At 52.0% G+C, this 15,990-nt stretch overlaps 1 protein-coding gene across 1 annotated transcript in view; it reads right to left on the reverse strand.

Annotated features, from left to right (window-relative positions):
- The window catches only part of RALGDS (ral guanine nucleotide dissociation stimulator), a 104,477-nt gene extending 88,726 nt beyond the window's left edge, over positions 1 to 15,751 (reverse strand). Inside the window, exon 1 of the mRNA XM_030535155.1 lies at positions 14,937 to 15,751. Within this exon, the coding sequence (XP_030391015.1) occupies positions 14,937 to 14,957 (21 nt within the window). The 5' untranslated portion in view covers positions 14,958 to 15,751. The remainder of the gene's footprint in view (positions 1 to 14,936) is intronic.
- Between the last annotated feature and the right edge of the window lie 239 nt (positions 15,752 to 15,990).

Here is a 15,990-nt window from a genome sequence, read left to right on the forward strand (position 1 = left end):
CTCCCCACCCCTTATCATGACAAAGAGCTGCCCAACATTGCTGGAGTCCATTCCTCAGCAATGCGGGAAGCTGATCCTTTCTGCAGATCTTTCCCAAGGCCGCACCCAGGGACCAGAGAGGAAAAGTCACTTTAGTTTGCAGCTCTTCCTTTCCCCTCACACTCTGGCTTTATTCCCACACTCTCGCTAGGAGGGAGGGGAGGCAGGGGAAGGGCATAGTGGGGCAGGAGGGCTGTCTGCTTTGGTGGACACAATCCAGGTGTTGCAAAGGTCCTGCTCTGACCTCCTTGATGGCTGGTGTCAAATATCAGCTCTCCCAGGCCTGGCTCCCTTTTGGAGCACAGCAGTTCAGCCTGCCACAGAGAAGCCTGGATCCCTGCCTGGTTCCCAACACAAGCCAGTTCTGCAGCCACTCTCAGATTTGGGACTGCACTGGTTTGCATCAAATACCTCTGTTCAGTAATTGCACTAGCAGGGGTCCCTCTGCAAAGCTACCACTCAGTCTAGAGAGGCTGGCTCCAGATGTTTTATAACCAAAAGAGAGAAGGGAAGCCCTCCTGTGTGATGGGGCTGCTGCTCATTTACCAGGTCTGGCAGGTGGATCCCCTGGCCCAAAGAAAACAGGTGCCTTGGCTCTCTGGACTTCAGCACCAAGCAAGGAAGCCACTGCAGTGACTGTATGAGATGCGTGAAAGCTTCGGCCCATGGTGCATTCTGAGAACAACTACCTCATGTAGTTGGTACTTGTTGGGAGCAGGGGCTGATGCATTGCATTGTGGGACTGGGCTGGGAAGGCTGCCTCAGGGGGTCCTGTCCATACGGAGGCCAGCTTCAGCAAGAGCCATCATCCCAGGGATTGCAGCCAACTGGGACCACCCGCCACTGGCAGCTGTTGTGGGCGGACACACACACGCTCTTACCATCTGGTTTAGCACCAGCCCTCAGAGGGCTTGAGCAGCAGGGGAAAGGATGCAGGGACCCAGTGCAGACAGCTGCCTACCTGCCCACCCTACACAGGCTCCCCTATGCCAGCTCTCTCCGCTCTGGGTCTTCCACTGGCATAACCAGGGAGCACAGCTAAGGCTTGGGGCCACCTCGTGGCATACCATTGTAACTGACATTAAGCTCAGGCCTGGGGCTGAGCATTGATTTCTGTTGCTTTAACGACAGGAAAGCTTAATAATCTTATTAACTAAACACCCTTTCAAAGAGCACTGGAATGAGGATGGAGCAAAGGGGGGGTTATGTAAATAGCAGAGTGTTACAAAGCCCCGGAACACGGCCTGTTGGCTTTATCCAAGGCTGGGTGAATTCCCAAAAGCGGGAAAACGGTGGCTGTAGCTGCAGCTGCAACTGTCTCTTGTAACCCCCCCACCCCCACCCCAAAGATACTGGGTTCTCCTGGGGAACACATGCTTAGGCCTTCAAATCACTTACCCTGATAGGTGAGACAGCTGTTAGCCCCCACCAGGCCAGCGGAATTTATGCTCCTAAGGATTCAAATACCATTGGTTAAAACATTGTGCAACTAGGTGATAATTTGTGTCACATTATTATGAAAGTGGCTGTTTTTCCAAGAGATTTAAAGTGCACAGCACCACCTAATACAAAGTAAAATCTCTAACATCCCATGCATTTAAGCTCTCAGTAGCACTGTCCAGTTCTGCATTGTCTTATACCCTGCCACAGAGATTCTGTATCCACTTGCAACTGAGTTTATTTACTGACTCACAGAGCCCCTGCTGCAATCCTCTGAGTGCTCTCTGAGTTACAAACTACAAGAACTTGAACCCCCATCAGTAAGGACTCTGCACAAGGGCTAGTCCCATATATAAGAGCATGCAGGAATGGGTCCATACGCAGTAGAACACACTGGAATTGCTTCACTTCATGCCCACTGAAATGCAGCCACTTTTCTGAGCCAACAGGAAAGCTGGTCAAAGAGTTTCCCCAGGCTGATTTGACAACAGCTAAATGTTTTGCAGGAACATAGAGATTCCCACAGAAAATATCAAAAAGGCTGAAAAGTTTCATCATGAAAAAGGACAAAACATTTTGTGACTTTTATTTTATCAGTGGAAAGGAAGTATTTTTAAATGTCATTTTTCAAAAAAATTTAAGATTTCAACTTTGCATTCCCATTTGAGACAAAATCAAATTTCAGAATTTCCAGCTGTACTCAATTCTGTTTTGCAGCCAGCTCTAGGTGCTAAGCAGAGGAGATACAAAGCCACTGCAGTCGCACCAGCAGCTCTACTCAGAAGCTTGAGGGACAAGGAGTGAAGGAAAATCCTGTATCCTAGTGAGCCAACAAGGAAACATTGCTAGGCAACATGCGATGACTGGGATGTGGCCAAGCCACTGGGGCTCAGGCCTGACTCTTCTGGAGAATGCCACTGGAGCAATCCAAATGTCAGGCTGATGCCTAATCTCAATGACAGCAATTCCCACATCACAGCACTCCCGCAGACCCCCCTTTAGTCATTCACTTATGCTGGGCAAATGCCAGGCCTCACATTTTTCCAGCTTGGATTATGAGTATGGAGGCTTAAACTGTTCTCTTTGTGCACTGCAGAGGCGTGAGAGGGATTAGCATTCCAATCATTCCCATTAACCCCCCAGAGGGGCTAGTGCCCGATAGGCCAGTCCCTCTGAAGGGGGCTCTTTCCCCCTATTTGAACCTGCTCTCAAGAACACTGTCCACATAACTCAGAGCTCGTGGCCTTCACCACCAACAGCGGCTCCACACTCAGAGGGGGCTGGAGTGCAGCAGGTGAAGAGGCAGAGTACAATGGTTTAGGCTGCTGCTGGGTTGGCGATCCTCCTCTGGGATAGAAAAGCAGGAGGAAGACAAGCGGGAGGAATGGTCTGTCCGGGCAGATCTGAGTCCCACTTAGCCTTTGGGATGAAGCATTCCTAGTGGTTAGAGCACAGGGCTGCAAGTCAGGACATCAGCGATCTTCTCCCTGCTCTGCCATTGGCTCACTGTGGGACTAGGATGAGTTGCTGCATCGCTCTGTGCCTCAGTTTCCCTGAGGGCAGAATGGGCATGGTGATATCAACGGGCCTTGTGGGGCACTGCTATTGTTTCTAAAGTGCTCCTAATGGAGAAGGGCAGAGTCTTATTATTAATCTGTCTCTGGTCACAAGAATCTGGCCTCCCTGAGGGGAGTGACCCAGTCTTGGCCCGTATGGGGTTCAGTTGTGACCGTCCTGCCTGTGCTGTGACTGGGCTACAGAGCCCCAGGAACTGGAGTACACCGATCACAACGCAGCAGTGCTATTTCAATGCCCCTGGGGACAGTACGGCTGCCAGCAACTCCCGCGCCATCGCCATGGAAATGTGGAAGCCTACTGGGACTTTCAACCACTGCCAAGCAGCACAGGCCCCGCTGCTCCAGAGCGCTTGGCCGAGAAACAGACTCACCGCATTTCCATTTCCTGTTGACCCAAAGGGCACAGTGCAGCACTCGGAGGCACCTCTGCTGTGGGATTAGCGCTCACCGAGCTGCTGAAGCCACACCACAGGCCAGCGTGGAGAAACACCTTCTCTGCTAGCAAGGGCCTTCACACTGCCCTGGTTTCACCTCACGTTACGCCTCCTGGCAGACTTTCCTGCCCTGTCCTCTCAGCACGTCAGTGCAGCCGGGCTAGGTCACCACATGGCTCGACCAGCGTACTTCAATCCTGCCCTGCAGCACCCCGGCTCCTCCGGTCCTTGGACCCGCACACACAGAGAAACCCCTGCAATTCTGACCCACAAACCCACCGAGCTCTTCCGGCCTGGGAATTCTCCATAGCCAGGGTGGATACAAATCAATTATTTTTAAAAAAATAATAATCAGATTTTTTAAATTTAAATCAGATTTTTTTGATAAAATGCTTTTTGAGGAAAAAACCTATCTAAAGATAGTTTGAATTAAGATACATTATAGCTCAAATATCTCATCATGGAATAAGGATTATAAATTCTAATTCTATAGTATGAGACAATATATTCATGTCATGTTTAAGAAAAGTTTTGTAAATGTGTTCCAATAGTTCATGGATTAGGGACCCAACTTTACGGGGTTCCAGGGGCTTCTGTATAGATTATTTAGGTTAACCTTTCTATCTACCCAATGGGACTCAGTGCTCAGTCTAGAAGATACCATTAGAGATGCTTAGTTTTGCAATTCTCAGACAGTGGATTTGTGTCTCCAGAGATAACATGCTTGTTAACAGCAAAAAACAAAACAAAACAAAATAAAATAAACAGAGGTGAGAAATAACAGACCTCAAACCTACTGTCCCGCTGCAAATTTGTGTACAGAGTCAATCCCCTACCTCTCTCTAAAAATGCAACGTTTCAGAAGTTCAATGAATAGAAGATTGTTGGGGGCAGAATAGATCTGGACAAGGAGAAGAAGTCTGGAGATGAATGTGAGACGGGAGGGACAGGTAGTAGAAACAAAAGTGAAACTGTTTGAGCAGCATATTTCAGAAGTCTTGAGGTCTTTCTGAGTGTGGCCTTCACTGATTCAAGATCTACCGTACCATTCTCTCACTAGAAGGGAAAACCTATAATGGCAGCAGGCCGTAAAAGAGACCCAGTGTGGGAATAAGAACCATTCAAGAAATATGTCTGCTGATGATGTTTCAAAGAAAGTCACACCAGTGAACTGGTGGAAGTCACTTCAGCACTTGGATTCAGAGACTGTTGAAGTGATAATCTCACTTTTAACAGAAGTAGCTTCTTCTGCCAGCGTAGAAAGAATATTTTCTTCCTTTGGACTAATTCATTCCAAATTGAGAAATTATTTGGGACCTGAAAAAGCAGGAAAGCTTGTTTTTCTTTTCCAGATTGAAAATGAAGGTGAAGACGACTGAGTTAGCTGCAGAAGCCAATATTTTAAGTTTTTATGTTGACCTGGCTGACAGTCGATTTTTTTTAAATGTTTCATTTAACTATTTTAGTTAACAACAATTTTAACAAAAACAAACCTGATTTTAAAAAACTTGAATGTTTAAATAAATTCAAAAATTCATATGCTTATTTTGTTAAAATATGTTTGCTGTTGAAGAAAAAGATCCAGAATACGTAATGTTGTTTTAGTTAAATAAAAAAGATTAAATGTCTGTCTGGTGATGTTCTCCTCCTAATAGAGCATGGCAAGAAAATCCTCCAAATATTAATGATTAACTGATGAATTGGAGATATGATGTAATTGGGAGACGAACTAAGTATCTGCTTCAATTACCTTCAGTAAATGAAATAACCAAACAATCATTCATTTTCTGATATAGCTGTAAAACTAATCTGAACAGTTTTCAAAATAAATCACTTTTAAAATGTATAGTGTGTACCTTCTAAAAATGAAACCTACATCTATCTCTGAGTTGTGAAGAATATGTATTAACGTTATAACAACCAACAAGAATGCACGTTTATGTAGAAATCCATGATTAAATTGAGTCTTCCTTACAAGTGATTTAAATCAAATCCTCCCTGCCCATAGCTCTGCCAATGCACCTCTGTCCCAACCGGCAGCCTTCCCATCCCCTGCTATTCCAGCCCAGGGCTCCTCACGCACAACTCTGCCAATGTTCCTCCACCTGAACCTGGTGCACCCTCTGCTATTCTTGTCCAGTGAGTCCCGCCAAGGGACCTCAGTCCTGACTCTCAGCTCCCGCTTCTGTTCCAGCTCTGGGACCCTCCATCCTGACCTTTTACACCCAGCTATTCGAGCCCTGGCCTTTGCCTGATCCCCAACCGTCAAACCACCCTTTCCTGGAGGAACCAGATAGAGGCTGAGCCTTTGGCCAAAATCCTGTTCACTCAAAGCCATTCTCAGAGCCAGGTCTCCATAACCCACTGCGTCAGAGAGCATCCTCTGGATGGGCCATTTCCTCCTTTCTCAGGGAAGGAGCCAGAGTTTGCTGTGCTGGCCTTTCACTGACTTGCAGTCCTAGGTTCCTTCCCAAATTCCTGTCACAGTTATTTACACTAGCAAAGTCTCCAGCCAGCACTCCTCACTGCTGCACGGGGAGGCTGGAAGCACAGGCCGCACGGGCCCATGAGCACAGAACACGCTGCAGAGCGGCTGTTTCGCGCCTATGGCAGTAAACATGGTGGGAAATCTGGCATCATATGGCGGCAGTGAGGCCAGGGGTACACAACAGGACGGACCCTGGAGATCTTCACAGGGGTCCAATACAACCCTCCCAGGCACAGCGAGACACCCCTGAACTCCCCACCCCTATGCATCCTCAGGTGCCAAGCTGACGGACAGGCCGACCCATTCTTTTTCTGCAGGATGACTTGGCAAGTTACAATGTGTCAGATGCGACCTTTACAGAGTTCACATCCTGTCTCCAGAAGGGGCAGGGCATTTTTAGCTGGGGGGGGTGCAGCTTTGGAGGAAGGGGGAGAAAAGGAACATCAGGTTCTCATCATCCTGAGAAACTGGCTAGGGGCAGAGAGGGAGATGGCATATGTCGAGGCAGAGGGATAATAGGTAGCATGAACTTTGGCGGAGGGTGTGCCCAGCTCACGGCACCTTAGCTTGAATCTCAACAGAGAAGAGCGTCCCCTGGACAGTTCCCTCCAGAAATTTAACCACCACTCACCCCATTCCTCCTGTCTTCACCACCTCCTCACACTCTTTGCTGGGGAAGCTCAGGAAGGTTTGGCATCCAGGTTGGGAAGAACATCCCAGAACTCTGCCACCAAGCCTCAGAACCTTTCTAAAGCTCCCGAGGCTCCAGGAGTGGGTTGGATATCCCTCAGGTACAGGGTCCCACATGGCGTCAGCTTCCAGTCATGGCTAGAAGCCAGGATGAGGAGCAGGGGAGAGGGTTGGCTGATCGTGTCAGCACCTCAGACAATTTGGCTCTGTAATGGGCGTGGGTTTGGGTTGTTTCCGATTTCACCCCGGGTGCTTTCCCTCATCCTTCACCTCCTCTGTCTCACTGCCTCTCCCCTTAATTATCCCCCTGAAGACACTTCTCTCTAGGCAACATAATGAAGGTTGTTATCCTGCTTGGGACAGACAGTGTAATGGAGACATAGCCCACCTCTCTGCTATCCCACACCCACCCTCAATTGCAGACGTCTGCCAGCCCTGGACTCAGAAAGAAAAGCATGGCACAGTAACCCAGCATCCCATCTCTGTCCAGCTCAGTCATGCTCCGAGGAGACCAGCAACAGAAGAGGAGTCAGAAACCATAAATTTGTCAGGGCACTACAACGATCTCCTGAATGGATGAACTCCCACTGTCCATACCAGGCCTCCAGGGAGCAGGAGCTCTTTCTTGGAAGCCTGTGATCAGTGACATGCAGTCGCCAGGCAGCCCTTGACGTCAGCTCGTGTCTACAAACATTTTTTTGACTGACGGCCAAAGTGCGCAAGGCAGGGACACAAAAGAAAGTGGAGAACAGAACATCCGATACAAAGGAGAAAGCCAGCTCGATGGACATTAGACATCCCTCCTGGGATGAATGCACAGTCATTCCCAGGCTGCTTTACGAGCCAACAGGGCCCAGAGAAGTTACTCAGCTAGCGGCACAGATCCCTGGGGAATATCACATCTGCAATCCCACCACAGACCAGCTGGGAATTCATCCAGCGATACTGACCGGGGCTGAGCCGGTCGGACATTCCCAGCCACGGCTAACCCAGCAAGGACCAGCCTGCTCTCCCCGCTGTTGCCACTAGGTCACTTGGGAAGTGGTGATGACGGGGAACGGCTCCATGCAGACAGGATCTGGGCATGTGGTAAAATCGGTGCACTTAGCACATTAATGGCTGGCAGCTGGAATTTCTTATAGCAGCCTCTGCCGAAAGCCAACAGCGCGAAGTGCCGTCCTCATTGCTGGGGCCTCTTCACCCCCACCTGTTTAGCCACCTTGTAGAGCAGGTCAGTTTCCTTCCAGGCATCACAGTCCAGTGGACAGAACACTGGACTGGGAATCAACAGACCGGAATTCCAGTCCCAGCTTTGCCACTGACCTGCTGCGTGACCTTAAGCATGTCATGTGACCTCTCTGAGCCTCCACTTTCCTTCCCAACCTTCGCCTTGTCCGTTTAGACTGAAGCTCTTTGAGGCAGAGACTGTCTCACTATGTGTACGTGCAGAGCCCAGCACAGCAGGCCACGCTCTCAGTTGGGGCCTTTGGACAATACTGAAATACAGACTAATAATCAACCATCAGCTGAGAGCCCTTATGTCCATCTATGCTACAGTCACCTGGGTTAAACCATGCGTCCTAAACGTAGGCTTCCACGCACACAAGCGTGAGCAGAGTACGTTCTATCACGGTTCAGCCAAAGGCACCGCCAACGCGAATACCAGCAGCACAGGGGCTTAGACCTGGCAGACAAAGGGAAAGGCATTTCATGCAGCTCCGGCCCCAGTGAGGAGTACGTTCTGTAGGGCAAGCTTTGTGCCAGGCTGCCATAAAAATGCACCACCTTGCCCCCAATCATCTGAACCTCAGAATAAAGCAGTGGGATACTATGGTGAGGAGGGCCTTGGTATCCAAATACTTACACAGACCTCGTCACCATAATAACGGAGGACCGCATTCTGAGATTCGTGCCCTAGAAGGACCTCAGATGAGTGCAGGTGAATAGTGCATTTTAAGGAAGAGATGGCTGGGACAGGGCACCACCTTGTGTTGCTCTCTCCTGTCACTGGATGTGTCCCATCAGCATTAACAGGGGGTTCTGCACCCACCACCAGGGCAGAATAAATCCTGCACATGCGAGGGAGAACTCTCAACGCAAGGGGAGGCTGTTCCCATGACAATATTCTAGCCCCACTATTGCCTGGGCCAGGGAGGGGTTCTAACTCCAGGCCCCAGATGCGTAGGCACAGGCGTCATCACTTCTGGGTCTGTTCTCTGCTCCACCACGTCTGTGTCTCAGCATCCCCATCTGTAAAATGGGGACAAGAATACAGTTCAACCTCATAGGGATGCAAGACATAAATGCTTGTGAAGCACTGGGAGGTGCATAGAGGGAAGGGGCAGAGAAGGGCAAAGGATTATTCTGCTGGGTTGAAGTGTCCTTGAGGAAAAGAGGTGAGCCCTGTGTGCTGCTCCTTACATGCTGGTTTCATACCGTTCTCTTCTACATTCCAGCCACAGCAGCAGGGCCCCCATTGGTCCCCAGCTTCATGTGTCAAATGAAGGCTTGGTTTGGCTTTTCCTAATAAAATGGTAGATCTGTCTCAGGGGTGGCGGAGCCGCATGCTGTGCTCACCCATGGAACAGAGTCGTCTCTGCATCACAGCACCCGTTACTGAGATCCTAGGAGACAGGATTCAAGTGGAAATAATCCCAACAAAATGCTCGAGAGAGCTTTGGTTATTGAGATAACCACCTTGGGCAAGAATATCCTGGGTACATTCCAACGCCAGTCAGTCCGCTCTGCCTTCCTAAACTCTCTGAATGTAACCCTTAGGTTCTGGGATGTTCACTCAGTTGTGCCAGTTGATCTCCAACATGGGTGAAATCAGTACATTCCACATACCTAAGCCCTCCTTGCAGTTTTAGTGGGATAGAGGATACTTCTCCACCTCCTGTCCTAAACTGGGGTAGTGTGGTAGTTAAACAGTTGCTAGGCCCCACCCCAGAAGTTGCTGCATTTCAGGGCTGGGTGAAGTAACTTCTGTGCATAGTTTATTAAGCACTCTGTGGTCCCTTGGTCAGAAAGGTATTTTGGCCCTGATACAAAACCCATCAAAGTCAATGGAAAGATTCTCACCACGGAGAGTTGGCTTTGAATCAAGACGTCTATAAATAGTACCGAGCAGCTATATGGTCCTTTTAATTAGGGGATCTCAAAGCCCTTTACAAAAGAAGGTCAGTATCATTATCTCTGTTTTACAGATGGGGAAACCGAGGCACATAGCTGTTACCATGACCTCCCTGAGGTCACGCAGCAGGTCAGTGGTGGGACTGAGAATGGAACCCAGATCTACTAGCTAAGTGTGCGTGGGACAGCCACTGCCTTGCTTAATAAATGCAACTTTGTATTAATGACCACCAAAGGGTGACCAGCTAGCAAGTGTGAAAAATAGGGACAGGGGTGAGGGGTAATAGGCCCCCTATGTAAGACACAGCCCTGTATATCAGGACTGTCCCTATAAAATTGGGACATCTAGTCACCCTAGATCACCACCATCAATGGCAAAGCAAACCTTGTCTTCAGGCAGCAAGACCTTTGAGATGCAAAGATCGTTCTCCCCAACCTTCTGCCAGCCCCTCCTCCGGGGAAGTCCAAGCCCCTGTGCAGACTGAGCTACCCAAGCGTGATGAGGAGAGACACAGGGACTCACCAAGCTCAAGCCCTGAAAGTCGGTCACATTTCCCAGTGGACCCATGAGAGCTGACCAGCTGATATTCCATAGAGAAAGCAATAGTGCCACCTGCTGGACAGACAAGCTCTTCAGGTGCAGCAGGTCAGAGACCTCCTGGGTCATTCCTAGCAATGGGGCACAGCTCAGGTTGTTCCTAGCGCCTGCTGGATGGACCTGAGTCCCCCATACCAATTGTGGGGGCATTGCATTGCCCAGCCGCCCCAACCCCCATGGTGGTTCCATTCCTGTTCCAAGAAAATAGACCCGGATCAGAGCAGACGCCTGTAACAGTAACATCAGAGACATGGTTGTATGACAGCGACAATGGGGCTCAACCCCCAGAGACAAACCCCAACCTCTGGGCACATCCAGGTCAGGGTCCAAACCTCACAGGGCTCAGGCCCAGCCCCTGCTATCACTTCCAACATTCAAACAATCAGTCAGGAGAGGAGAGAACTGCAGTGGGACCTGTAACACTGCACACGAAGGAGCCCTCTCTGCCCTCCAACACGCCCACATGACATCGACGCAGAGAGCGGAGCGACCCCTACTGAGCCACCAACATCACTACCACCCGTCTAGAGCCCTCCCAAGCACCGATCTCTCCCACCGTGGCCATGGCTTTAGGTGGGGGCTTGCTGCATCCCTGTGGGAGCCCAGCTCTGTTTCCGCACCGCTGCGAGTGGTCTCCTGTGGCACCAAGTCCCCAGAGGGTCAGGGATCCAGGAAGGGACCAGAAATCCCCCCTCCCCCCTTTTTCTAACCTTTTACTGGTGTTGATTTTTCAAGAATAATTCAACAAATGTCACCCTCAAGCCTGATTACCCCGAGGAGGGAAGGAGGGGGCTGGGGAGGCATCACACGGAGCCGTCAGCTCCCTCCCTGCTCCATTTATCCACTGCAAGGGCTGGCACTGGAGAGGCGAGTGCACATGCTGGCTGATGCCCAGATGGCTGCAAGTCGTGGGGAGCCTCACGATGTATTGTGACCTCTTACCTGTGCGCCCCTAGCACAACGGGGCACAAGAGCTGCTCCCAGCCATGGCAGGAGACCCGTAGCAACTGCATTTCTCTACGGAGAGCTGCTAGCCAGCAAGTCCATGTAGCACTTGGGCAGTGCCCTTCCACCTCCAGCATCCTGGCTCAGATCCCAGCCCATCCCAACTCCTTCCTAGGCACATCCATTCGCCACAACCACCAGCCAGAGACCAGCGGCACAAACTGCTGCTTGAGGCCTATGCCTGGGAGCTGGTGAGCTGCTCAGCTCCCACTGAAGGGAATGGGGGCTGAGCCACTCACTGACTGCCTGGGTCTCCCCCTCTAGCAGCGGGATATGACATTGTGGGGCAACCTGTGGCTTGATCCTGTCCTTCACTCAGCAGGATGGGGGCAGAAATGGGTTAGGGACACTATGCTAAATCCTATCCAAGCTCCTTTATATGAAGGTGTCGCTGTAGCCAGTCCAGTGTGGAGAGAGAGAAGCAAACACCACCTGGGACAGTTTCTGTCAAAATGGGCAAACCATCCCCCTTTCCCATCAACATCCTGCGGATGAGCCAGCCCCGCCTCCTGCCTCCCTGACAAAGGGGAGCTGGGTCCACCCAGCATCAACTGAAGCTGGTCTATGAGGCCACAAGCCGCTCTTTTCGGAAGAGATTAAAACCCAAGTCCTCAGACTCCTCCCCATTTCTGCCCATTACGGATCCCGTGATACAGACACTGTGCAGCATGTCACCCTGCAGCCCTGGGCCATTCCAGTGTGGGCGGTGCAAGGGTGGAGATTCAGCTTCTCTAAATTGCCCCTGCACTTTCTACTGAATATGCTAGTTATCTGCCCCCCACCCCCACCCCCTCCAGTTGGACTCCTCTCTTCCTACTGCCCTAGGCTGGTGTGTATAGGAGGCTGGCCAGCGACTCCTATGCCATGAGTAGGTTCGAGGCAATGGCAGGCGAAATGATACCTCGGCCATCACAATGTAGACAGCAGGTTGGCATCCTCTGGAATGATCACTGCTATAGCGATGTATTGGAAACCCAGCCCGAGTCTGTGGGCAATGCAGCTTTCTCCAGGATTCCTATGCCGGGCCGGGAACGCTGCTTCCCACCAGCCTCCACGGCCCCTAGCGGCCCCACAGCCCAGCACAAGGAGCGCAGCAGAAATATATAGAGTGACAGAGAGAAACACAAACCCAAAGACACTGGGAAAATGGTCTTGGAAAACCCCAAAGGGACTCCTTGAGCAAACTAAGCCCTATGGGGGAACCCCCACTGGGCTACAGCGTGAGGACAACCATTCCCAGAGGTCTGCCTTGGCGCTGTCTGCACAGATTGCTTTCCTCCCCCTGATATGCCAGCACCTGGGGTCTAAAGGGACTCCCCTGGCCCCTGACTTGCACCCACATTTGGAAATAGGCGTCTCAAACACACCAGCTGAACCAGTCTGTGAAGGACTCAGGATGTCCCCACCAGGACCTCATGCCAGCTGGACTCCTCTGCCAGTTTCTTTGGTACCAAAGTCCAAGCCCCTGCAGACCAGCTGAGAGCCAGGAGGAATTCTGGAGGCAGAGTCATTCCAGGCCAGGCCCCCCTTTCTGCTCAAGTTCAGGCTGACACTAGAGAAAAGGAACTGATGGGAGTTTGGTTCCAGCCTCGCTCACCAGCCCTTGGAGATCAGTGTGTTATCAGAGGCGTCTCCTGTTTTGAATCTTCCAATGCAACAATCACTCCTTTCTCCCCAAAAGCCCATTTAATTCCTCCAACAAAGGGAGAGGCAGAGATCTCCCTTCAGCTGATCTTTTGCCTCCTGCTCTAGGAGTTGGATTTAGCCTGGAAGTCACTCACTGGACTGGTCCATGTGCAGGTTTGGGATCTAGAGGGGGAGCAGCAATCTAAAATTCACACAGCAGGCCCTCCTCCTGTGCATGCTACACGCACAGCCCAGACACCCCAGGCAGTGCTTCAAGGCTGACCACATTGAGGTGGTGCTTCCATGCTCAGGGCCAGAGTCTCTTCTCACAGGCACAGGTGTAAATCCGGGGGAATTCCACTGAGGTCAGTGATGTTTCACCAGCCTAGGAGAGTGGAGGATCAGACCCCTCAGTCTGAGGGACTGGTGGGAGAGCTCAGCATCCGGCCCCAGGCGTGCATCTGTCTGAACGCTCAAGTTCTTGGTGGTTAGCTGACGGGTGAAGGGCGGGAGTGGGAGGAAGGGGCCAGTTGAGGATTCACACTAATCCAGTGCCCACTCTCCAAATGTTTCCAATTTCAACCCACTCCCAGAAATAGCAGCAGAGGGTTTGAGGCCCTGCAATTTGGTTGCCCAGGCCCCATTTCACCTTGAGCCTGGCCCATCAAGGCGCTGGGACGGTGCAGAGTTTGGGGCATAAGGACTATGAAGAGGGGCCTGGCACCTTCTAATGTCTCTTGGGCCTAATCATTGCCTACGTGGCTCCAAGCCCTGCACCTGGTGGAGCAGAGTCTCACCATTCAGGAGCATTTGCTGCCCACCAGTTCTGAAGCGTCTCTTGCAGGTGTTCTCAAACTTCATTGCGGCACGGCCCACTTCTGACAATAAGAATTACTACCCGACCCCAGGAGGCAGCCCGAAGCCTGTGCCCACCTGAGCTCTGCCACCCTGGGCAGTGGGGGGGGCAAAGCCCAAGCCCCATTGCCCCTGGGGGGGGGCAGGGTGAGCTGAAGCCCAAGCCCAATCCCCACTGTCCAGGGCAGGGGGCCTGTAACCTGAGCCTTGCCACACAGGGCTGAAGCCCTCTGCCCCAGACCATAGGGCTCGGGCTTTGGCTTTGGCCCGAGGCCCCAGCAAGTCTAACACCAGCCCAGCGACCCCCATTAAAACAGGGTTGCAACTCACTTTGGGGTCACAACCCACAGATTGAGAACGCTGGTCTCCAGTTTAAAAGCATCTGGTCTCTCCCCTTTCCATGACCCACCTCCTTCGGCACATGCAGTGGGTCTTCAGACATTTACACAGAGACCAAGAACTGGGACTGAGAGGCTCCCCTGTGGTTACTTCTCCTTACCGAGGACACCTGCCGTGGTCTGTTTCCCTTTCAGTGTTGTCTGTCCCCTGCCCCACCCACAGCATGCAAGGCCATGCCCCCCTTACTGCCACTGTGCCCCATGTACACAGCAGCCCAGGGGCCAGCCAACAGCAACAGACGTGGGGCTTTAACGAAACGTTCAACCAACACCTACTGGAAACCTGGCGGATGCTGTCATGTGGTGGCGGAAGCCGAGTGGCTGCCTGGTCGGGGTGGTACCCTGCACATGTATCTATAGGAAAGTAAACGTGAGCCACCTCATCAGACAAGACAGTCTGGGGCAGTGAAGGTGGATCCACTGATCTATCCCATGGCTTCTAATTAACAAAGGTGGTTTCTACTGACCCTGGGCATCCCGGCGCAGCAGCAGCATGGGTAAGACCTGGCACCTGGATCTCCCCAGTGACGGGGGCATGAGTGCCACCTGGGACGGTGCCAACCCAGGACATCTAAGTATTTATCCCGCTAAGCCTACTTCACTGGCATAAAGAGACAAGGACATCACTGCAGAAACCCACCCTGCCAAGCTCACCTGCGTGTCGATCATCATCATCTCCCTCTCATCTCCTCGGTGGGGTCCTCACGGAGAAAGGTGTCCAGAGGCCGGAGGGCTCAATCCCACCAGCTGAGCCGGTCTCTCAGGGATTCCGATGGAGGGTGGTCTGGCTAGGAGGGGTGAGGGGAAGCTGATCCTAGCCCCCACCCCAAGCCCTGCTGGGTCACTGGCTGCCTTCCATCTCCTGGCGCTGGAAGGAAGGAATCCCCCGGGGAAGATCCCTGGTCAGGGCTGAGAGGCTCAAGGCGTTGACAGGCTAGGAGGGGCAGGTGATGAGCCGGCATCCCGACACAGAGCTGCCATGGTCACATTGCAAATCAAAACCACAGCCCGAGCTGCTCGGAGCTCCACGCGGAATCAGCAGGATCCAGGGGACCGAAGGCCGCGAGGAATCTCCAGGAGACACATTTCCTCGGGGTAGGGGGGCTGTGTCAGTTCCCCATTGTCTGCAAACAACCCCACGGAGCAGCAGCAGCAGCAGCTTTGCACTTCAGGAAAGCTCCCAGTCCCTGCCTTCTCCTCCTCCGCCCCTGCGGGGAAATCCAGCGCGTGGGAGCCGAGAGCTCGTGGCCCGGTCGGTGGCGGCTGGGGGGAGGGAAGCTAGCTAGCTTTCCAACAAACGCATGTTGCAGGCGGCAGATTGCAAAGCCACCAAGGCTGAGCTGCAACAATTTGCAAAGAGAGCGTGAGCGTGTGTGTGCAAAGGAGGTGGAAGGGGAGGGAATGAATCAGGCACCAAGCGCTTAACGGGTGCTCCAGAATACAGCCGTCTTCCCCGGGTCTCTGCGCTGGATCCCTCTCCAGGGCAGAGAAACTTCCCTCCAGCCAGGAGAGCAGCAGCAATAACTACAACAAATCTTTGCAAATGAAGCAGCCAGGAATCCAATCGCCCAGGTGGGGCTGGAGCAGGCGAGCAGGTGATTCTCTAGATCCAGCCGCGTGTGGCTCAGGGAAAGGCAGGGTGGTTGGTTTTTTTCCAGGTCTGTCTTTCCTCTGGGAGCTTTGATCCCACCTGGAGATAGGAGAGTTC

Source organism: Gopherus evgoodei, chromosome 16 (assembly GCF_007399415.2).
Source record: "Gopherus evgoodei ecotype Sinaloan lineage chromosome 16, rGopEvg1_v1.p, whole genome shotgun sequence".
Lineage (NCBI taxonomy): Eukaryota > Metazoa > Chordata > Testudines > Testudinidae > Gopherus > Gopherus evgoodei.